Source organism: Actinia tenebrosa, unplaced genomic scaffold (assembly GCF_029948245.1).
Source record: "Actinia tenebrosa isolate PJP-AT-01 unplaced genomic scaffold, QUT_ActTen_1.0 PGA_scaffold0__85_contigs__length_37466705, whole genome shotgun sequence".
Classification (NCBI taxonomy): Eukaryota; Metazoa; Cnidaria; class Anthozoa; order Actiniaria; family Actiniidae; genus Actinia; species Actinia tenebrosa.
In genome coordinates this window covers 32,528,062-32,551,879 of record NW_028292569.1, presented here as the reverse complement: position 1 = coordinate 32,551,879, position 23,818 = coordinate 32,528,062, and the positions used below count along the sequence as shown (strand labels likewise).

Sequence of the window (23,818 nt, the reverse complement as noted above, 5' to 3'; positions counted from 1 at the left end):
TTCCTTGTGTGCAGCAGCGTCAGAGGAAAGTACATCAGCAGCTATAAAAATTTACTTCAGTGGTAACAAATGACTGAATACCGAGAAATTTAAATTAGAATATAGTTCTTTTTATTAAAACTTTTTACCCTAATTACACAATCTTAGTTTATCTTGTCTTGTTTAGCAGTTAAGCTTTCTTTAAACATTCTTCTTGAGCCACTCTTCAAGCTTTTCTGTCAGTTTGTCGTTTCACTTTTCCACTGAGTTTTCTTCTTGGAGGAAGGGCCAAAGAGTTTCTTGACTGGTCCTTTTCTCGTTCTGTGAAGAAAAGAAAGCATGAATTAGTAATTTTACTTACTGCGATCATTTATACGGGCCAAATATGGGCCAAATATTAGTCAACTTACGTAAGGCGCGTCTTACGCAGAGCAGCTTTCGTATGGCTGTAAAAAGCTCACGGCACGAACACGGTCATGACACGGCAAGGCATACTATAGCCAGACCAATCACATTCCTCAATAATTTACTCTCCGGCCAATCAAATACCCGCAACACGGTATAAACACGACGCGGACACGGTCACGCCGAGATCACGGCACTGTCAGACCAATCACATTACGTGAGAAAAAACTCAGCCAATAAAAATTCTAGAAAACATCACGGTCGCATGGTACGCTTACGGCACTGAGCTTTTTACAGTCATGCGATTCCAATTTTGTATTTATGTCTTTTTAGCGCATCTTACTTGAGAACAGCGTTACAGGGTTCTAAGTTAAACTGCGCCTTGAATAAGATGAGAACATACAAACAGCACTCGCGTCTTAGCCAAGACGCAACGTAACGTGCGCATGCGCAACTTTACATAAAAACGACAAATCATAAGATACGCTCGTGTAAATGGATAATATCGCAACACATCTTAATTTGCGTCGTATAAATTAACCTATTATTATCCTATGAGAAAATAGAACAGTTAGGCTTGTGTTTGGGTATAGAATATAATGTCTATAGTTATATTGCTTCTCTGATGATTGGTGTTAAGTAACTAATGACGTCCAAGTTATAATTAACACTTCTAATGATTCATAGAAAAAATACTTTTTAACATCCTAGATGTTTCGTCTTTCTAAAACTTCAATAAAACACTGCTTTTTTACTTGTAGCTCAAAGAAAAATGTGAAATCCCTGGCAAGGTTTTTGCCCTATTTAAACGTGTAGCTTAAAATCGTGTATGGTTAATACAGGTTTCGATTGTGATTAATTCGACGCATGCGCACTCGTGGGCTCCAATCCAACGTTCATTAGCAGGGAGCCATTAAGAGGTATTTATTGTTTTATTTTACGCCTGCTAGTTTACTAAAAGCCTTTATATTTTGGAATAATAAAATAGTTTAAATTGAGCTTTAGTTCAGCTGCTGTAGGTTTGAGCTAATTATTCCTATTAGTTCAAAACTGAATTGGATGGCTGTTTTCCGTTGCTCTAAATGCTGAAGCTCGTGTCAGCACGCTAAGTTATAACGAGAGTCTTTTAGAAGCCAATACCAGGCTAAACCAACATGTTTTATTGTAGTCAATGCATCTCTTTTTGTAGAAATACAGAATACTTTTATTTACTTTACATAGTGTCGCAGCACGTGTCATGGAGCTAACGTAATAGAATATTTCCCAATTTTTGTATAGTACCATATTTTGTATCTTCAATTTTCTCTCTCGCTTTCGTTCCTTTTTTTCTTTTTTTTTCTTTTTTTTTTTTTTTCTTCTTTTCGTTTTTCAAATTTCTTTCTTCCTTTCTTTTTTTCTTTTTCTCTCCCTAAAAAAACCCCAAGAAAAACCCTCGAAGCCCACGAAGTCAGCTCATCAGGTCCGAGTAACCCATTATCGCAGCGGCGGGCGTACGAGCGGTGCAATTTAGCAGCAGGCCACTAAGTAGCGTTCTCTTAACTTATACCTAACGTTTACAGCAACTGAAAGTGAATACGTGTCAAATCAGAATATATTCCCATGAAAACGTTTCTCAAAAAATACTTTTTATTTTTCGAAAATTGGTCTTTTCGATTTGAATCAAGTTGACAGGACAACTTTTTTGCAAAAACTATTTATACCGCATTTAAAAAAATACTTCAGTCTTGGTGGGAAATAATTCAATAATTCAAAAAATGTATTTTTGATGGATTTACATGACAAAAAGTTGGTCTTTTTTAACTCGGATTCAAAGTGTGTAGCAAATTCTCTTTTGACCTCTCATAAGCAGCTGGGTCTAGAGCTGAGGCGTGGAAAGATCGTTTTCTGAGCGCCGTGCTTCGTAATGAACTAAGATTAGTTGCTTTAAGAGAGAATTCTTTTCGTACTCAAGCAGTGAGCGCCAAAAACTATTTTCTTGAAGAAAGGCTGTTGTACAAGGCTAAAATCTTGTTATTCAAAAAAGTTTAACTTGTTTGGAAGTGGAGATAACCGATGAAAGTGGAATCAAAGTGTTAACCCAAAGCAAAACTTTTAATCGAAAATGAGGTTTAGGCCTTCATTTGCTTATTTCCCATATATTTTCTATAAAAAAGCCTGTCAAAGCAACATTCTAATACAAATACAACAAAACATCTTTGTACAATTGAAAATACTGCTTCAAACAGGCATTTTATCATAGTACATCCGTTTCTAACTGTTTTAAAAAGGTTTTGAGTGCTAACCCAAAACGAAAATTGGGATCAAAACTCATACGAAAGTCTAGAAAATATTGAAAAAAAATTCCTCTTAATAATTAATTTTATCTTGTTTTATATACTAAACTTACCTCTCGTCTAATGAAACTGGTAGGGTTACCACTTCTTGTATAACAGCAGTCACAGAACTTATGGCAATTGTTCCATCGACAACATACCATTGGAGATGGATTTCTTTTTACGACTCCTGATTCAGCTGTTCTTAAATTCATCTCCACAATCAATAGAAACATCACTAAACAAATCCACTTCATTTTGGCAGAATTTGTTTATTTATCTTTGATCGAGTTTATGGCTTTAGAGTTAAGCTGTGTGCCGTCTAATGATCGACTAACTATATATATACCAACGGGACGAAATCCACACCGGATGACCATACTTTTTTTTAAGTATGCACGGCACGGCTTGCTGTTAAAAGGGCTACCAATTACGTTATTAATAGCTAAAAAAATCGGTAACACTTTTTAGTATTTGTTTGATATATCCTGCCTTTTCACTAAGAAGATGTTGAAAATTACTTAGTATTCTTTGGAAGACAGGACGTGCATTAAGGCGGTTGACAATTTGAAACTTCAATTTGGTCGATGGGCATGCTCATAAAATCAATTGCGTTCTAGATATTTCTCGGCTTTAATTACACTTTAATAGCAATGGTGTTTGTTTCATGGCAGCGTCCCACTGAACTTCTGCTATGGTGTCACTGGAGTGGGAAAGATAGAATAGAATTTAAAAAAATGAATAGAAATAGCTAGGATTTTAAAAGATTTTTCTAAGAAAGTGGAAAATAAATAGAATAGAATAGAATAAATGAATAGATATAGCTAGGAATTTTAAAGATTTTTCTACGAAAGTGGAAAATAAATAGAATAGAATGAATAGATAGATAGCTAGATTTGTAAAGATTTCCCCCAGAAAGGTGTGAGGAATAAATGGAATAAAGTAAATGAAAAGATAGCTAAGGATTTTAAAAATTTTGCTTAGAAAGTCTGGGCCCTATGTTGGACGTCTTATAATATACTAAATCTAGAACCATCTTTCTCATTCATGGTTCCTAATTCCTTTTGCTATCATATCGTTGCTATGCCCTGCTAGCTAGAATTTCTCAGAAGTTAAAACTCCGACGCGGAAAATTGATTATAAATAGTTTACTGTCCTGAGAAAAGAATAGAAAATTGCCTCGTCATCCTTGTAGTACTCTTTAAAACAGATACTGTGTAGTTGATGTGGGACAAGATTTTAATTCCACTGGGAAAGCTGTTGCAACGGTGATTGGTGCGCTAATCTCTGAGCTGAGGGGGGACCATGAATTGCTAGTATGTTGGCCCATATAATCACCATCATCATCTTCATCCCCATCAGTTCGTCATCATCATCGTTATCATAAAATTCTAAGGCACTTTACAATCAATTAAGAGAGCATTCTTTTCGTATTCAAATGGTGAGGACCAAAAAATATTTTCTTGAGGAAAGGCTGTTGCATATTACAAGGCTAAAATCTTGTTATTCAGAAAGTTTAAGTTGTTTGGAAGCGGAGATGAACGATGAAAGTGGAATTGAGTGTTGACCCAATGCAAAAATTTGATGGAACAAGACATCTTTGTACAATTGAAAATACCGCTTCAAACAGACATTTTATCATAGTACATCAGTTTTTAACTGCTAAAAAAGGTTTTGAGTGTTAACCCAAAACGAAAATTGGGATCAAAACTCATACGAAGGTCTAGGTTTTGGCACTTTTGTCATTATTGCTCGTTATTGAAAAAACAATCCTCTTAATATAAAATATGATTAAAAAATAATAATAACAATAATATTATCATTATATTATGCTAATAAAATTATGTATACTTAATAATATTTAAACTACAAATATTAAAAAATAAAAGGCAATAACTATTTACTTTAAAACAAATGCCTGCCTTATGTAAATTGTAGATTTAAAAAAAAATTTGCTAGGGCCACATTTGATACTAAGGCAAATCGTTCCATAACTTTGGTGCATAGATTGAAAACGCTGTATCAATATACGATTTTGAGAAGAAACTTCTGATAGATACTGTGTAGGTTATATTAAATCTAGCCATCCTTGAGGGCTCTGTAAATAATCGATGAAATAAAAAAACTACATGTCTCCCCGATTAGTAGGGCGCTTGTGCCTGGCTAGAAGAATTCGAGACATTAATAAAGTTATTATTATTATTATTATTATTATTATTATTATTATTATCAGCAGTAAACACGTTTGAATGCTAATTAGGTAAGCTAGATAGGGCGTAATTTCGTAACCTACCAGCATGACAGGATTAATAATATATACAATCACTTAAAACCCATTATTAATGTTTTTAAGATGCAGTTTAAATACTTGGAATGTTTGAAATTATTATTATTATTATTATTATTATTATTATTATTATATGTTTATTTCAACTTCAGACATTTTTGCTACATGAATACAGAATATTGCGGGCATGAATAGTCTAAGCAAATATCTGCATTATTATTATTATTATTATTATTATTATTATTATTATCATCATCATTATTATTATATGTAATGAAAATTATGCAATACACGGCAAACTTTTGTACTAATGTTACAGGATTCTAACAGCCTATATATTTTGTTAATCTTTTAAACTTTCGGTAATTTTTTATATTTGCTAATGTTCACTTTAACTGTTAGCTCAATTAAGCTTCATTCATTAGCTATACCATAGTATTTCTTGCACGGAATTCTACAGAATGCGAGCTTGATTTGGGCCTTTTATCAGTTTCGTCGCATGATGAAGATGGTGCCTACGTTTACGAGATATAGATTTTTAAAATGTGGTATATTTAAATTGTCTATCAAATCATCTCATAGATCTGTCATGGTCCACGATAATAGTATATAGTATTTAAATATAATTGCAGGCCCTGGCTAAACGATGTTTCCAGAACATGTTTCCCTAAATCTTTCCTAAGATGGCAAAACTGACAGGAAACATCGGGAAACAATGTTTCCATGCGTCTTGGAAACATGAAATGTTTCTGCCGCACAGGAAAAACATTTTTTGCGTCTTGCAAGCAAAATTTGTCGCACGAAGCAATGTTTCGCATGTGGCTAAACTGGGAAACATCGAGGAAACATGCGCGCTGTAAACATTTTTCCTCGTTTAGCCAGGACCTAAAGATTCAAAATGATCTTATCCAGCCAGTTTCTTTGATAATTAAAAAAAAAAATTTATCAGATGTAAAAGCTATCCCATTATTTAGAGAAAAACACTAAAAAAGCGATATTTTTAGAGTAAAATATAAAGCGTGATTGGACGATTTAAAACAAAAGATGGCGTCACTAAAACGCGTTCAATTAGATTTTAGGAGAATAGCAGCGACGACGCAACGAAAAAAAGAGCTTTAAAACATGACTAATTTCCTGTATCGTAAAATGTGCCGCCGTTATACGTGGGAGAATTAAGACAGAAAAAAATAAATTAAAGAGTCAGTCTTTCAGCATAAGTAGAAGTTTTCTCTCTACAAATGAGCATTTATCAGATATTTTTAAGTTAGTAAAAAAGCAAAAGATTTACTATAGCTGGAAGGATCTTGTTCAAATTAGCAGGGCCTGAAGTTTGAAGGAAATAAGTTTAAAAACTCGCAAAGATATGATTTTCAAAAGGTGTGAAATTTATAAAATGCTTTCCTGGAGGCTAAAGATGTCTCCAATGAAGGTTTTCGTTAAAAATATTCGATTTTTGAATATCCTTATCTTCGCGGATTTTTAAACTTATTTCCTTCAAATTTCGCAGTTTTACAAATCGTAACATTCTCTTTCCAGCTTTGTTTTTTTATTTATTCATTTATTTATTTTGTTTTTTTGTTGTTGTTTTTTCTGTCCTCTGAGCTTTTCTACATGATAAAAGCTCGTTCCCAAGTTTAGATATCTGGTGAAAATAACCCGAAACTTCCCATGAAAGAGTCGGCGTTTGGTTTCATAATGGAAAGTGCAGTTGACCGGAAAACCTAAGCAGTTTGATCTCTGGACTTCATCGGATGTCCAACGATACGGATTTCCCTCCTCCTCGCTACCCAACTTCATTCCCATACTAGAAATTCACTTATAGGGGGAAACACTTCAATTTTCTGTCATAGGATCACGAACCAAAATTCTGGGCTAAAAAAAAGATTTATTCAGAAATAAAGAAACTTTGGAGCTGTATTTTTTTGGCAGAAACGTCGGTCCAAACGTCTGAAGAATAAGCTTTTCATTGTGTTATATTTACTAACCATTCTTATTTCAAAACCATAGTTTCAAACAGCTAAACTCTGATTTAGATTAATCTTAGGTTTTAAATCTCATTGAAGACCAAGCACACAAAACAATGAATATAGTTTGCATAATATTTCACTCAAACAACCCAATCTATATAATATAGCCCACATTTATTTTTTAACATTAAGGTTTGGGCATTCAGCTAATGGGCTTTTATTACTTAAATCCAAAACTCACAGGACAGAAGAATAACTGTAAAGACCATATTCAAATAAGTTAAGCTGCTGAATTTGGAACAAAATAAGTTAAAAAATCGCGAGGATATGAATATTCAAAAAATCGATTCAAAAATAAAAAATGGAATAAGTTAGGGTCATCTTTTCAGTAAAAGTAAAAGTAAATTTTTTCCTAGAAAACTCACATCTTTACGAGTTTCGAAGTTATAAAATTTATTTCAAACTTCACCTTGTTTTTTCCCAATTTTTTCCGTTTTACGAATTCAGTTATTAATATAAAATGCCAGATAAAAGTTTTAAGTAAAAACACACAGGGGATTATTGAAAATCTCGCGCGCTGATTGGTCGAGAAACTCACACTATCACACGATAATCACCTCCAGCGATAATCCAAAATGGCGGCCAACTGCTTTGTTGCGCGCTGTTGCCGGAAAAAATTTCTTTAATCTTCTTCTTTTTCTTTTTTCTTTTTTTTAAGAATCGCCTGTGTATTTATACTAAAACAATTGTTTACCTCAGCCTCAGTGAATATCGGAGAATATTTACCTCGCCGCTCGAAATTAAATATTGTCGATTGGCAATTTCTTCCAATTAATTTTTTAAATTTTTAATAAACTCTGGTGAAAAGGAAACAATATCTTTAGTCTCCCTCGCATCCGTTTTTAGTGTCGGTCGTCACGCAACGCCAGGGAGCGTTGCGTGACAACCGACACTAAAAACGGATGCGAGGGAGACTACGGTATCTTTTAATATCTTTTTTCCTCTAAGCATACACTTGTGATTCCGAATGAAGTGCATTTTGATACAAGTTCGGTATCATTTATCTGTCATTTATCTGCCGTATATTCTTCTCCTCTTCGCTATTTATAGACTACTTGGGAATTTTCAAAACATGGTTTCCATATAGCTATAAACGTTAAATTTTGAAAAAGGTTTTCTTTTGTTGTTGTTTTTTCTTTCTTTTTGTAGCTTTTTGTTTAAAAGACTCCTCCGTGCCAGAGGATTTAAAGGAATTTTAAAGGTTTTTTTCCACCTTCCTTTATGCTTTAAAAGTTTTCTTGTTTTTGTTTTTGTTTTTTTATTTTTTTATATTGTGTCCTTTTTGGTGTACCGCTTTTGAAATATAGAATCGATTTAAGTACAACAGAAAAAAATCACACTATAAAAACACTTTAATCTACAAGGAAACACTGATTCTCAGTTATTCCGCCTTGTCTCAGCATACCCTCCTCCGCTATCAAGTGTGGGACTCTTGGTAACCACTAGAACACGACCGACATGGGAAGCTTTTCCCGCCGTATCGATAACTGTAATAACAATTCTCAATGGTTTCCAAGAGTGTTATAGAATAGCACATTAGTATGAATCATCTCTCAGCGGCTAGAATTCCGTTCTCCTGAGTTTTTTTTTTTTTTTCAACTTTCCGAGTTCCTCAGCGGAAGCCTTACCACTTTGCAGTCGATAGCGTATTCTTGTACCTTCTTGACTCGTCATCAAACCTTAGTTTCAATAACAGGAAATCTAAATTTCGTTAGAAATTTATCTTTTCATTGTCCGACATTTTAAATCTCGAGGAAGCTGTTCGCAACCAAAGATGGCCCCGCAAACTTTAAGGTTCCTTACAATCTAGACCGCTGACATGAAGAAACACGGGCACAGGGGAAAAGACTGCTGACCCAAAGTAATGCAGTCTCTAGCGGAATCTATTGAATATAGTTATAGTGTAAGTGATCAAGAGTATATTTTTCATGTATAGAATTCGAAGCTTTGTACCATCACGTGATGGCAGCCATGAGAGGCACGACAAAAAGTCTTTTCCCCAGGGAAACTGAATCCTTTCTCATGTAAAGCAGATTAGACGGGATTCAATTGTTCCTACATCCTGTTATGTCATGGCTGCCATCACGTGATGGCCCAAAAGCCTCCATTCAAGTATTGCGCAATTACGAACATCCAGGTAGTCGAAATATACTACAATCCAGAGATATTCCTGGTCAACCGTTCGATCTTCAAATAGTCAACCTCTGACCAGGATCATCTCTGGCTCAAGCAGACCATGAACTTGAACTTTATCGGTAAACGCATTTCATTCAAAAGTATTGACTTCCCGTCCACCTTGACCTTGGCGAGTTTCTGCTTCAGTTTCCACAGGCAACCCAAGATCTGTTTTCCACAATGACACTGAACAACTTTCAAAAAAAAAGTACGATGCTTTTTTTTTTGTTTGTTTGTATGTTGTTGTTGTTATTGTTGTTGTTGTTGTTTAATTTAATTTAATTTTGTTTGTTTGTTTTTGTTTTTTAAGCTTTTAAATTTTAAAATCAAAAAGCTAAGCTCGGGAACCCTGTGCTTTTACTTTGTACCTAGACTGAAGCTATCTAGATATTTATCTTTATACTGTTTGGTCTATCAGCTGCTGAAGACATTTTATGGATCGTATCATCAGATTTAAACGACTAGAAAAGCAAGATAAATTTATGATGAACTTATGAACTAATACGTATTCTAAAATATAATAGCGACCTTTTTCAAATTCATGAAATTTCGCTGTTTTTCTGGGTTTTTTTTTTTTTTTTGTTTTTGTTTTTGTTTTTTTTTTTTTTGTTTTTTTTTTTTTTTTTTTTTTTTTGTTTTTTTTTTGTTTTTGTTTTTGTTTTTTTTTTGTTTTAGTTGTTTTTGTTTTTTTGTTTTGTTTTTTTAATTACAGACTCATTTACTTAGCATGATTTTTGAATCGAAGTATTCGTCGCAAATGGCAACTACTGGGTGATAAGTAAAGAATACACAACTTCAAAAATACAAACACTTGAAATTCCACGGACCTTCAATAGAACTCACGAATATTACATAGCGGTCGGTAGGTCACTTTTCAAGACTAACCGGAGAGGAGAGAGTTTGCACTTTTTCGGCTTGCGGTTAAAAGTTTTCTTCCTACTCAAAGGAGTCTCCTATTACTGATTGTACCTAAATTGAAAGCCCAACTTTTCAATGAAAATATGCTCTTGTAAGGAGATAATTCTTCGGTCTTAATATCAGTCCAACGTTACATTTTGTATAGAAACAGCTTGTGCACCATGATAGCTGAACAAACAAGCTTCCAATCTTAAACAATGGAAGTATCAAAGAGAGTATTGTGGTCAAACACAAAGACTTGCCAACTGAGTCACTAGAACGACACGTACAACATGTTTGGCTTGTGTATAAATCAGGACTGGTCGTGGAATTGAAGCCATACTATACTAAGGTCGACAGCGAAGCTACTCTACTGAGTCGTCGTGATAAGCGTTTATTCGTCATGTTAGGAGTGGCTGTCTTCGCGCTTTCCTTGTGTTCTGTTTGGTGTGAATATGTACAAGGTAATGAATATGATGGAATGGATAAAAAACCTATCGACAGTGTGATAAACATTTCCACACTCTTTTCCATAAAAACTACTTGTGGTATAGTTCAAAACGTTGAATTTTTAAATAAAAAATGAGTACTTACGATGCTCAAAATTCTTATTTTCGTACACTTTGAAAAATTTCAAAACTATTTCAATTGATCTGGCAAACCATTTCCTTGATAGGAAATTTCACTTTTTGGATGGAAAGGCCGCGCAAGGGAATTTCCACGTCTTAAATTAACACGTTTTAAAGTATGGTCGTAATAATTTCCACTTGGATGGAAAGCCTTTGTCGCGATAGAATTTTCACAAATTTTACTTCTGTCGTTTGAGACCGTTCTGTAGACTTGACCTAAAGTTCTATAGAACTTTCCAACATTTTTAGTTTTTAAAAACTTGTTATTAGATGAAGGTGATTCGATGGTTGGGGATATGCGGCTGACCCCACAACAACGCATGTTCATCGAAACTGGAATAGCATCACGTGGTACAGTGACCAAGCCATGGCCTAACAACGAGGTTCCTTACGTCATTGATGGGTCGGTTGGTAAGTCGATAAAGAGGCCCTCCCAGGGGGGGTTAAAGTTTCCATGTTCTTCAGTAATTTTTCTGTTTGATCCCTTGTTCCTTATAACTCGAAATACAAAAATCTTGTCAGGTTTGTTCCCCCAAAATTTTTTTTCCCACTAACTTGTTTCCTTGTTCTCTGAAAGTAAATGGTCATGTTTCCTTTTTCCCTCAAACCCCCTCATATAATATCCCTCGTCAATTGGTGTTTATTAATCTTCTCTATGTTTTCATTTTCCCCCTCCTTACCTTCGTTCATTGTTTCCTTGCTTGCTTAAAATATCTTTGAAACGAAAATCAAAAAAAAAAGAAAAAAAAGGAAATGTATAAACTTCAGTAAGTACAAATTTCAGGTCACCCATCCAGGTACGAACCTCCCTCAACCGGGCATGACTCTGTATCATGAAAGCCCATGTTTTTTCCACTGGACCACGGTTCCAGGTGAATCAGCATAACAATAGCCGTAAAAACAATGCACCGGATAGACTAGAATTTTTGACATATTTTCAACCGATTCCGTGCGTGGCAGAGATGCAAGGGATCAGCCGATATGGTCTGGGGGCCGGCTGGTCTCTCCCCTGATGCTTCGGCTAGAACATTTTCTTGCGTAATTCGTACACCCAAGGGCAGAAGGATTTAATCGCCGTCAGGTCCGAAGTCCATACGACGCCCCAGCTCTGCGGATGTCTCGGGGGTATGGCAAAGTGGAGTCGATTTTTTTTCTTCTTCTCCTTTATCTTTTTTTTTTTTTTTTTTTTTTTTCTTTCTCCTTTTTTTCTTTTTTCTTTTTTCTTTTTTTCTTTCTTTTTCTTTTTTGTGCAGCTCGTCTAACATGCTGCATGTCTTTTATGTGCCACCGTATTAATATTTATTAAATATTTATTAATTGTTTGTTTCCATATATTTTCTAATCTCGTCCAGCTGGAGCAAGAGGCGTCATCATGAGCGCCATGGAAGAATGGTCCAGGAAAACTTGTATTCGCTTCAAACCAAGAACCAATGAACGAGGATTCATACGATTCTTTGCCGAAAAAGGGTACGTTACTATACTACCCGGTATATATAACCACCCGATATATATGCTTCCTTGTGACCGGGTACCCCGTACTCTTAGTTGAATCTCCTGGACCCTGTTATGCCGTGTTGCTGAACGGTCATCTTTTCATTTACCTCCACCCACCGCGACCACCCGATATTCTTCCTTGCCATCGGGTACCCTGTACTCCTGTTCTAAACCCTGTTAACTATTTAGTCGATATATAGAACAGTCATCATCTTTCCAACTTTCTCCACCCTCCGGCTACCCGGGATCCTTGTCACCCGGTACTCCCCCTCTAACATCAATGTTCTTTTAAATACCTTTTTCTACTCAGCACCATTAAGGTCAGGCTCTCAGTGAAAAATAGACAAAAAAGAAGAAAATAATTACTATTCTTTATGTATATATCCTATGAACTTCAAACTTATACCAAATGTTCATGACCATCACAGGTCTTGACCGAAAAATAATTGTGTCCATAGCAACAATCACGTGACTTTTAGAAAGCATAATGTATGCAAAAATATGCCCTTTGCTAAAGCGTCTAGAAAACGTGCTCATTCTTTACATACACAAAATAAGATTATTTATAAGGGCAGCCAATGTATTAAATTAATTAGAACCAACTGGAAAACAAAGATTTTAAGTAGATTTCTAACACAAAATGCATGGCATTCATGAACTTCACTCTAAACAAACACTTTACTCTTTTTAAAAGTACAAACAGCATTCGCTTTCACGATTTCCAGTTACAAAAGTATAGTTTTACTACTGAAAATCATAAAACAGGAAAAAAAATCGCTTTATTTGAAAATTTTCCCTTTTTTCTAGCCCCTTTTTTGCTTGAATATCCGAGATTCAAAAATTGAATTCAGGCTCACATAGAACTGGTCAGCTGTCTGCTAAATAAGAAAAGTTCCCATGGTTACATGGCTTGTAAGTGAGGTAATCAAAGATGGCGGACGGAGTACATGAAATTTATTGCTTTAGATTTTGAGGCTATGACTGCCTAAACAGACGAGAATTTTGCCAAAAAAGTGGAAATTTATCCTAGAGATGCTCTTAAGATATAGTGCTATGTAGGTATTTTTCCAATATTTGCGAATCATGAACAGAAAACACTTAATTTTACGTGCAAATATGTTTTTTTTTGTATTCGTAACTTGTTGTTTCCTATAATTTAAAAGTAGTTTTGAAAACCACGAGCGCACTGTTAAAGATTTTGAATTCATCAATAAATAACTCATAAAATACTTAACTCTTTGATTATTACTGATAACGCTGCATTAGTTTGAGCGGGAATTTCAAGGCGCGTAAACTAGTACTTGATGTAACGATCAAAGCTCGTTCATCTTATTTCTACTATATATTCTTCAAAATACCATAAAGCGATAATAAGTCTATAACTGGGCGTTTGCAAAGTTTCCAAGGATTAACTGGCGATGTCAGGGACATTTCTGTGTCCTAATTCTTGTGGATTTGCGAAAGTTGCTGCATTGGAGATCGCAAGGACCACTGTATTGATAAGGGAACAAGGAGAAAGTTCGACAAAATATAAAGCACACCTGAAGACTGAACAGTATAATAAGTTTAAAAGTATCTTTTCATCCGATGATTGGGAAAGATTTTCAATCGATTTCATTAAATTCCATAAGAAACTCCAAGCCTTAAGAGAGAAAGTTAATAAGTGGAACGTCAAGAAACTAGAAGAAAAATCTAAATTCCTCGATACTTTCTCCCTTAAGAAATGGATTAGTCTTCCAGAAGCTCGAAAGAGAGAACACAGCCTTGCCAACTGCAAAGGATGTGCTATCCGATTTTCTGATATACAGGCATATTTTCCGGTGAATTCACCTCAGCTTAAAGCCAAGGCAAAGAGTAATCCAGTGTTTGCAGCTAGGAGTGCTGCAGAGAAGTTATATACTAAAACCCCTCAAACTAAACCCCTGAAAAATGACATTAAAACAGCTGCTAGGGACACATATAAAGCTGTTGATGGCGTGTTTGAGAAAAGGTTTAACACAAGTTTTGCAGAGGCCCTCTCAAAAGTTACAGAGTTGAACCTTCAACATAAATCAAAAAATGAGAGACGGAAAGAAAGAAGAAACCACTACAAGCAAAATAAAGATAAAATTGAACAACAAATGAATGACACTGCATTTTTGAGGTGAGTTAAATCTAAAACATAATCACTACACTATTATTCACTTTTGATCAACAGAACCTAATCAAAAATACTTAAATCTTGTGGAAATAACTCCTGCTAAAATCCTCCAATCATGCAAATAACAAGAAAAACTAACACTTCCCCTCAATAAAAACAAACAACAGCTCTGATAGCACATCATTTTATTTTTCATTTTCAAAAATCCATCAATTACAATATTCTGACTAATGAAAACTACAAATCTTAGGTTTAATGGTCAAATTCTTTCAATTTTTTTTTCTTTTTAGATGCTATGGTAGTGGACAGTCACTGAATGGGTGGGATAGAGCAAGAAAGGCACTCTGTTTTGAAACCAAAGAAGCTGCAAAGGAAAGGAGAGAAGAAGTAATTTATGGTCCACCAACAAAGAAAGCAAAGAACCACACTGGAAATTTTGATGCAATGAACTGGGATAAAGAAGCACTTAAGGCAGAAATACAAAGTTATGAAGACAAACACAATATTAACTGGAGTGAGCTAGCTAAGAGATATGATGTTACCAACAAAACTAGTCAGTTGACAAAAAATGGTGGGCAAATAATTAAAGAATGGCTCATCTCTGAAAACATTGATGTACAACGCTTTACAACAAAAAGAAAGAGAGATGGTAGTCCTGTGATCAGACGCAAAAAAAGAAAAGGGCAAGGTGGGGAAATAAGTGTTCCTGTAGAAGTAGATCAAAAAGTGCTACGTCAACAGCTAAAGGAAAAACTGAGGTCAAAAGAATATACGATTGGGGAACTGATAGTGCCTCGCCAGGTAAATAATACAAAATATTTTCTAAATGTCACATCCAACCCAGATTTAACTACTCATAATATAATTTACAACAAACTCTATTTTTCTTTTTCGTAGTATGAAAAACTGGTACTTACAAAAAATCTTGAAGTCAAGAAGGTTCAATTTTCAACTGAAGGCAGGAAAGTAACCCTAAAGGAGATACGAGAAAATATGTTAGCAAAACAAATGAAGTACTTAAGAGCAACAAGTAACCAGGATATTAATGGAATGACCAAAGAGCAGCTTCAAGGTGAACTTGAGAGAGTAAATGAGCTAAATGGTATTGACACTAATGACATTTTTAAAATGAAAGAAAAACTTAAGGAAGTAGAAAGAACAAGACATCTTATGGTCTGGCTAGATAATTCCACTGTTGCAAACTCAGGCTACCTAGTTTGTTTGATCACTTGCTTGTATGACCCTGCTGTGTTTTACACAGATGAAGAATACAAGCAGGCATTCGGCAGAAATGTCAATATACAACAAATAATAGAAGAACCCGAGCTTCATTTCATTGCCCGATGTGGGAGCTCAGAGAGTGAACAAATTCTTTACAGTGAGGAAAGGTTGAAATGCATTGCTGGCCTCGGAAATAAATGCACTGAAAGAGTAAAGAATATTGAATTTACTGATAAACTGAGGCTCTGTCATGGGGATATGCCACTTCGAGCCTTTGAAGCCGGCCAACAAAAGGGTAGTAATTACTTTTGCTCTGCTTGTGGCATCCACTGTGACATGGTTTACTGCCTTGACCATGCTCTAAATTGTCATTTTACAAGCCTAAAGGAGAGACAGGATGTCATACTACAAGGAGTTGTGGCTCGAAGAAAATCCATGCAAAAGAAATTAAAGCCTCTTGAAGGTCTTTCAAAAACTGAGCTAGCAGAAGAGTTAGGATCAAGGCAAATTTATGATGGAAAAACAAAGGAAGACCTGAGACAACTACTAACAGAGACCTTGCAAGGAAAACAACGGGTTCCAGCACTTTTGTTTAACACACCAAATGATTCACTCTCTAATTTAGGCCTTGACAGCTATGAAATCCTACCATGTGAACTGCTCCATGACCTGGGTCACCATATTGAGAACTTTTTTGCAGAATTCCCTAAACACTTGTCTAGAGAAGAATCTAAGATCCTGGAGGAGGCCATTTCATTGAGTCTAGCAGGCAAAGACAGCAAGAGATGTGTAGATTTCAGAGTAGCTTTAATTAAGACTGCAGGTTTTGCTCACCAGTCAGGAATATTCTCCCAAGAAGCCCTTCAAACCATTGACACTCTGACTGAGATGCAAAGAATTTTGTACTCTGGTGATAAGAACCGCTCTCCTGCTCAAGTTCTTCGGTATTACAACCAGGCATGGTATCACTCAATACTGCTGCATGACTACATTGTCAACAATCCTAAAAAGCTGACCCTAAGGAAAATGTTTGGTGTGTATTTTCATAACCTCAGTGCACATGCAGGTGATATGTTGAGAATCATCTCTGGGCAATCAACTAATGCAGAAAGGCAAGAGAGGATCTTCAACAGTATCAAGAGGATAACTAAACAGACCAGCAATTACCATCCTGGACACATCATCCCCAACCTATTCATACGCCTTCAGGCAGAGAGAGAACTTGGCCTTCAAGCAAATGATCCAGGGCGACAGCAAGCTCAAGTCAGTAACCTTTCCAAATGTCTACCACAACGAAAGAATACAGTCATCCCTCTCTCCATCATCAAGAAGCATTCAAGAGAGTGGCAGTCTCACCTTCAGCACATAAGTGATTTCTTGCTTGAGGGTGAGAGTGTCTGGTGGAAGAAGACAGACAACGGAATTGAATTTTATGATGTCTCTGATTACCCTGATCCATTATTAAGGGGTCCACAGCTACATCACTTCAGATCTCAAACTCTGTCTAATGAAGAGCATTACCTGAAGAGCTGTTGGGAGGTGTGTGTCAGAGAGAACATAGCAATCCCCTTACACATCATTAGGGTTGACCAGAAAGATGGAACGACAAAGAGGGTGCATACATCATACTTAGGTGATGCTGTTCCAAATGATCCTATGCCTGTGCCTGAGCAAAATGAGCCTGTGCCTGAGCCGAATGATTTTATGCCTGTGCCCCAGCTGAATGAGTCTGTGCCTGAGCCGAATGATCCTATGGAAGAGGTAATAGAAGTTTATCCTGCTCCTGATGAAGTCATTAATCTGAAAGACAGAGACCCCTTTCAAGAGGAGCAAACTACAGAACATACTCACCTGCAAGACCAAGGGTATGAATATGTTGTAAAGAGCAGTCTCTGCAGAGCTATACAAGTACTTTTTGGACCATCAAAAGAACTAGAAACTCTTGACAAGAAGCACTTACATCTGAAAATGCTGAAAGCGAGAAAAAAAAGAGATGAAGAACTAGAACAAAGCTACAACAAAGATTTAGCTCATATACAAGTAAAAGTTCTGGCAGAGAGTAGGAAGAGCCAAGCTATGCTTGTAGAATGGGAAAAGTTATGTACAGTAAACAATGGACTGGTAGCGCCATCGACAGAACAAATGAAGTCTGACAAAACGGCTTCCTGTTTATTAAAGAAAATAAAATATGCTAGAGCTCTTCTAAGGGAGTGGAAAATAGATTTCTATTCTTGAAAAATCGCTGAACAGCTTTGAACGTCGTAAGCGCTAATGTGTAGAAATAAAACAAAGATTTTCAAAGTAAGTTTTTTAAGGCTTCGGTTGGGCTTGAAAGAAATATAATGTAAAACAATGTAAGAATTATATTTAATTTTTATTTCGATATTTCTAGCTTTGGTTAAACAAAATTCTTAACGAAATTTAATTCTATATCATCAATAAAAAGAATACGTACCTGCAGATTCATATGGCTGAATTATACCCCAAATATTTGTTTGTTGATCCAACACGAACAGAGTCCGAGTGAGAACGTCGGTTGTCGATCATAATCAGATTTCATTGCTTTTAAGTACTGTAGTTTGATGTCAGAGATTAAGGCTGCAGAAAATACCTAGCCCTGTTGCTCCTTAGATTTTATGGAACGAAACAATGCAACTGTTTCTTTCCGAAGGCTTGAAAACAGCATCAAAACTCGTGAAAATAGCGATAATAACCGCCATCTTGGAATTCCTTTTAGCATTTGGCATCTTGAACAATACCGTTGCCATGGCAAACTAGTACCCAGGGTCCCCTCGCCAAAAACTTCGCTGGGGGTCAAAATGTAACCAAGAGCCTGACCTTAATGGTGCTGAGTAGCTGTTGGTCAAATGTTGGTCACCAAGGTTACGAACAACGAATAAGTCTCCAGGCCAGAGGATGTTGGCATCATGGCATAGTTGTTCATGAAATCGGTAAGAGATCGGTTGATCGATTAGAATTCGGCAAGCAATCGGAAAGGTATCGGTAAATAAATTAAAAACTTCCATGCAGCGATGATAAAATCACAGTAACAAGTCCCCTTATAATGTAGAGTCATGAAATCGCAATCGATAACTTATCGGGGATGTCGATAAGAGATTGGCTAGAGAAAGCAAAATCTACTTATTCACTAACAATATTGCTCTGTAACGCAATCATGTCTTAGGTCACGCACTTGGTTTCTGGCACGAACAAAACCGACAAGACCGCGACACCTACGTCACGATTCACCATCAAAACATCCAACCAGGTAGGAATACTGCTGTGCTGTGTACAGTTATAAAGCACGCAGGGATTGGCACACGCGAGAGAAGTGTTAAAAAGCAATACGACAAGTGGCTGTTATTTTGGACTCAAATGACGAAAAATAAAATGCGTGCACGAGTGCTCTGTACTCTCATAAAGCCTGCGCCCCAACCAATCAGAACACGAGGTTTATCTAGCAATACTTTATGATTACGAATAAATGCGCTTAAGTGCTGTGTGCTCTCATAAAGCACTTGCCCCCAACCAATCAAAACGCGAGATTTGACATTAATTTCTGATTACGAAAAACGTGCGCGCACGTGCTCTGTGTTCTCATAAAGCACGCGCCTCACTGAGGTTTATAACAGTTATACTTTATGTCTAGATGCTAGAAGCAACTTCTTCAAGCTTCGTTCTACCTCCACGAGTACTCCTTATGACTATGGAAGCATCATGCATTACGGCGCCAAGGACTTCACCATCAATGGAAAGCTCACTATTGAAGTCAAAAGAAAAGGGGTAACATTCATCCCAACTCTACCCCTGTGAGTTATGATTTGCTCCCTTGCCACAGGTAGTCCAAAAAGAAGGCTTAGTTTACATTTTTATTTGATAGGTTTCGATTGGACAGCGAAATGGACTCAGCGAAATGGACGTCATGCAGGCTCAGATACTTTTCCAATGCCCTGCTGGTAATAAAGTTAATAATCGCTAATGATATCACATTGTTATGATATTACCATATATTGATTATAACTTACCTTGAGTATTATTACTTTCTTTACTATAGGAATGTTTTTCAGCTACAGTATGGTGTCTTTCCCATTTCAGACCATGTGTCATTCCCTTGAGTATTATTACTTTCTTTACTATAGGAATGTTTTTCCAGCTATGGTGCAATGTTTTTCCATTTCAGACCATGTGTCATTCCCTTGAGTATTATTACTTCCTTTACTATAGGAATGTTTTTCAGCTATGGTGCAATGTTTTCCCATTTCAGACCATGTATCATTCCCTTGAGTATTATTATTTTCTTTACTATAGGAATTTTTTCAGCTATGGTGTAATGTTTTTCCATTTCAGACCATGTCATTCCCTCGAGTATTATTACTTTCTTTACTAGGAATGCTTTTTAGCTATGGTGCAATGTTTCCCATTTCATTAACAAAGATTAACAATAAAGAAAAAACAATACTCAAGGAAATGACATGCAGTCTGATATGGGAAAGCAGATTAGGTCTTATTGGTTAAAATAATGATCTATTTTTATGATAAAATTCTCATCTTTTCTATTTGTCTTTTTCTGTAACTAGTTGATTATTCTTTTGAGCGCCTCATCTCTGAGAACGCGAACCACACCCTGGCAGAGACAACATGCTGAAATGTGGATTCTTTCCTTGGATGTTATGCAAATCTAATCAAACTGGAAAAGTAAGTATGCTCTCTCATGGATAATTGGTTTAAGGCATTAGCTAGCCTGCGTAGTGGCCCAATGAGGTGGATAATTGTTCCCCCTCGTCAGCCCAGAGGTTGTTTCAGGGTTTGATCTGTGAGTTAGCCATGCCCTGACTTGTATCAACCCAGAGGTCGTTTCAGGGTTCAATCTGTGAGTTAGCCATGCCCTGACTTGTATCAACCCAGAGGTCGTTTCAGGGATCTATCTGCGATATACTGTGCCCCAACTCTGATCAGTCCAGAGCATTTTTTTCTCAAGTGTCCTATTTTTAGAGGAGATAGAGATCTCCTTATCATCAATACTGATGATTCAATTTCCTCTAGGCTGGCAGTATTTGTAATGGTAAAACCTCATGTACAATAAGTGCTTCTAATGACGTGTTTGGAGACCCTTGCCGAGGAGCTAAGAAGTACCTGAAATTAAGCTTCAAGTGCGACCCTTGACTCAGGACAAATGACAACAAACCTGGGCCCAGTTGTACGAAGGGTGGATAGCGCTATCCAACCAATAAATCTTATCCAGTGGATAAATTTATTGGATAACAGCATCATCTTATCCATTGGATAAGGATTTATCCGACGGATAGTGCTATCCACCTTCGTACGACCGGGTCCTGTGAGGATTATCTTTAAAATATTCTAGAAAATTTTAAAAAGTACTTGTGATCTTTCCATTTTCATTTACTTTTTGTGTACCCCTTGCATTTGACATCAAAGCAGTTCAATTTGGAGGATTGAAAAAAAAAAAAAAAAGAATTCCAATCTCCTGAGAATTGGAAACCTAATGTTATATCCCCACATTACAAGCCATGCTTTTGCCCTAAGACATGGCTGCCATGTCTTAGGGCAAAAGTATGGCTTGCAATGATAAATGTGTCCAACATTGCGGCATAAGGTCATACAGTATGACCTGTGTGTGTGCGAAGGATTGTCATTCCAAAATTTAAAAATAATAATAAACTGATATAAATTGATGCCTTTTAATTTTTATTCAATTTCAAAAGTATTGCAATTTACTAAACCCTTCCCTGCTAGCAGAGATTCCTATAGCAAAAATAACTTGTTTTGCCACAGGAGTCTCTCCTGACCCCAAGATATTGCCATAAATATCAAATGCATAATTTTCTTAATTTATATCTTTAGCTTGAGAGCAAATTATATTTTCAGACCATGTGTCATTCCCTTGAGTATTATTTCTTTCTTTATTTGGAATGCTTTTCGGCTATGGTGCAATGTTTTCCCATTTCAGACTATGTGTCATTCTCATAAGAATAAGATTCTTTGTTTGAGTTGTATCCATATTCATGTGTCTTCTCATGTGCAACAGTTAAACAAAGGAATGATACTAAAGGCAATGACATGTGGTTTGAAAAGGACTGTTTATCAATTCAACTTTACTTCCATGAACAGCCCGAAGTGATCAGACACCATTTCTCCTTTGTCTGTCAGTAAATTGATCACCTTTTTCTGCAAAACTACCATGTTAGAACTGATAAAAACATGATCGTAACAGCCTCCATTCAGATGTGTCTTGTTGCGCTCTGTGAACACAGGTCTCAGACCGACATCGCTCATGATTTTAACCAACTTTTTGTACTCCTCTTCATTACCATCTAGAGGGGGGTTATTTGGATTGATATTGAAGTCTCCCCCAGCAATAACGTATGCCGTTGGAGGATACCTTTTAATGTTACTTGTCAATTGCTTCATTTGTGCCGTCCTGTACTTTTCACCATGGGCGTCAGTGTGGGTGTTAAAAATAAACATTGGTCTTCCATTTACTTTGAGCTCAGTGTAAACAAATCCTTTGTTATTCACTCGTTCTACAATATTTGCATTGTCAAATATAACTGACTTTGTTCCAGTGAGTGGTAACTTACTAAATATCATTATTCCATTTGATTGACCAAACGTTAACGGAACAGAAGCTGCAATACTAGTCCGGTATTGAAAGCCTTGTAATTTCATCGCATCGGCCAAGTGAGCAGCACAGTTTGAGAACTCAATTGGCCCAACACGCAAGACAAATGCCTCTTGGACCATGACGATATCGTAGTTCTTGACACCTTTTGCAAAACCGCCAAACCGTTCCACATAGTTTGAGCCACTTTTTACAAGATAGTTACACCACAAGTTGTATGTTACAAATGTTAGGCTTTCCTTCTTGTTAACCTTCGCTTTTCCTTTAGCATGGATAACATTTAAGTCTTCATCGTCAATCTTCGTAAGCCATAGATGAATATAAAGTGCAAGAGTAAAAGCAGCTAAAGCTTTAAAAACGTTTTTATATTTGACAAAAACCACCATCATCATTAAAAATTGCAGGTGTTAAGGCAAATGAGAATTAGAATCTGTGAAAAGACAATGAAAAACATTTGAATGTTTTTTTTAATTATGTTAAAACAATATCAATATAATCAAAGTAGCAAGAGAAACACTTGGCTACACCTTATGTTCCAAAGCTTGTTCTCTGCTGCTCTACAGCTCCCAGTGTGTTTACATCACAGTACAGAGACATGCACAACAATTTATATTCCTATACTGAAACAACCTCTTATGGTAAGCATGGGTAACATAGCGTTGAGAGTGCTTGTCAGTCTGACCAGAGGGACCCCAGTTCATATTCTCGGACCTGGTGCCATACTCAAGTAGAGTTGTGTGTTGGTTCTCTCCTGCTCTTCTAGGGCTTTTCTCTAACCTAAGTCATACCCAGACAATAACCCCATTTTTCTCTGTGTGATTCAGTTTTTCCTCCCTCCGCAAAATTCAATTTTTTAATTCCAATTAGATTGAATTTCATTGGAAGGAGTAAAGGCCGCTCTGTAGAACTACTAGAGTGAAGTCATTAAACCTGTGCATATATGTTGGACTAATACACATTAGCAGACCCTAATTCCATTGTTTTCTTTTTTGTCTATTGTACTATTACACGTTTACTAGTATTAATCACGGGTTCAATACCTTCACTCTATTAATTCCCATATATTTATTTATAGTTTAATCTTATTCTATCAACCTAAGGGCTGGCCTTACTTAACTGTGCCCTTATTGCATGAGATCACTAAAGGTTGTACATGCTCTAAGGTTTTCATAAAATGAAAGGTTTAGTTCTATAAACAAACAGCTGTTTTTTATTACAATGAAGTATCTTTCAGCTCTTAAAGAACAAAAAACGAGTGCTGAACACAGCATTAAGAGTACGAAACTATGGATAGCTAGGAAATATTTCTTTTTACCAATCTTAACACTTTGAATCACTAATAAAGATATCCCTTGCAATTTTCGAGGCCAACAAATGTGAAAAAAAAACCCCGTAGTCTAGCACCTAAAAAACTTGTTTCTAAATTCATAGTTAATACTTTAGTGGTCCCTAATGCTTTTGATTTCTAAAGTTAACAAGGCCTTACCTTTGAATCGCTAAGAAAAGAGAAAAATCCTCTTTCACTATTTGAAGTCTTCTCGTGTTTGTTCGTCCGCCATCTTGGTTTAAATATTCTACCGTCCTCTCCCCCCTAAATATACTTTTTGTTCTC

General features: G+C 36.2%; 3 protein-coding genes and 2 long non-coding RNA genes across 5 annotated transcripts; 2 read left to right on the top strand and 3 right to left on the bottom strand.

The window, feature by feature from the left end:
• Window positions 1-88: 88 nt before the first annotated feature.
• LOC148914121 (uncharacterized) lies at window positions 89-3,017 on the bottom strand. Its single transcript, XR_016119069.1, has 2 exons — window positions 2,771-3,017; window positions 89-300 (listed from the first exon to the last, which is right to left on the bottom strand). It is a non-coding gene; the product is annotated as an uncharacterized LOC148914121 (long non-coding RNA).
• A 7,372-nt stretch (window positions 3,018-10,389) lies between these two features.
• LOC116302356 (astacin) lies at window positions 10,390-21,259 on the top strand. Its single transcript, XM_089024076.1, has 9 exons — window positions 10,390-10,546; window positions 10,982-11,122; window positions 12,064-12,178; window positions 18,423-18,517; window positions 18,751-18,834; window positions 19,216-19,375; window positions 19,447-19,522; window positions 20,144-20,261; window positions 20,610-21,259. Exons 1-8 carry the CDS (start codon window positions 10,486-10,488, stop codon window positions 20,246-20,248), a joined length of 837 nt encoding a protein of 278 aa, XP_088880202.1. The 5' UTR covers window positions 10,390-10,485; the 3' UTR covers window positions 20,249-20,261; window positions 20,610-21,259.
• LOC148914120 (uncharacterized) lies at window positions 13,469-17,909 on the top strand. The gene is made up of 3 exons (XM_089024079.1): window positions 13,469-14,348; window positions 14,636-15,146; window positions 15,243-17,909. Exons 1-3 carry the CDS (start codon window positions 13,624-13,626, stop codon window positions 17,799-17,801), a joined length of 3,795 nt encoding a protein of 1,264 aa, XP_088880205.1. The 5' UTR covers window positions 13,469-13,623; the 3' UTR covers window positions 17,802-17,909.
• LOC148914119 (uncharacterized) lies at window positions 14,514-18,160 on the bottom strand. The gene is made up of 4 exons (XR_016118701.1): window positions 18,022-18,160; window positions 17,418-17,537; window positions 15,263-15,317; window positions 14,514-14,709 (listed from the first exon to the last, which is right to left on the bottom strand). It is a non-coding gene; the product is annotated as an uncharacterized LOC148914119 (long non-coding RNA).
• Window positions 21,252-23,763, bottom strand: LOC116302365 (uncharacterized). The gene is made up of 2 exons (XM_031711643.2): window positions 23,693-23,763; window positions 21,252-22,636 (listed from the first exon to the last, which is right to left on the bottom strand). Exon 2 carries the CDS (start codon window positions 22,596-22,598, stop codon window positions 21,669-21,671), a length of 930 nt encoding a protein of 309 aa, XP_031567503.2. The 5' UTR covers window positions 22,599-22,636; window positions 23,693-23,763; the 3' UTR covers window positions 21,252-21,668.
• Window positions 23,764-23,818: the final 55 nt, after the last annotated feature.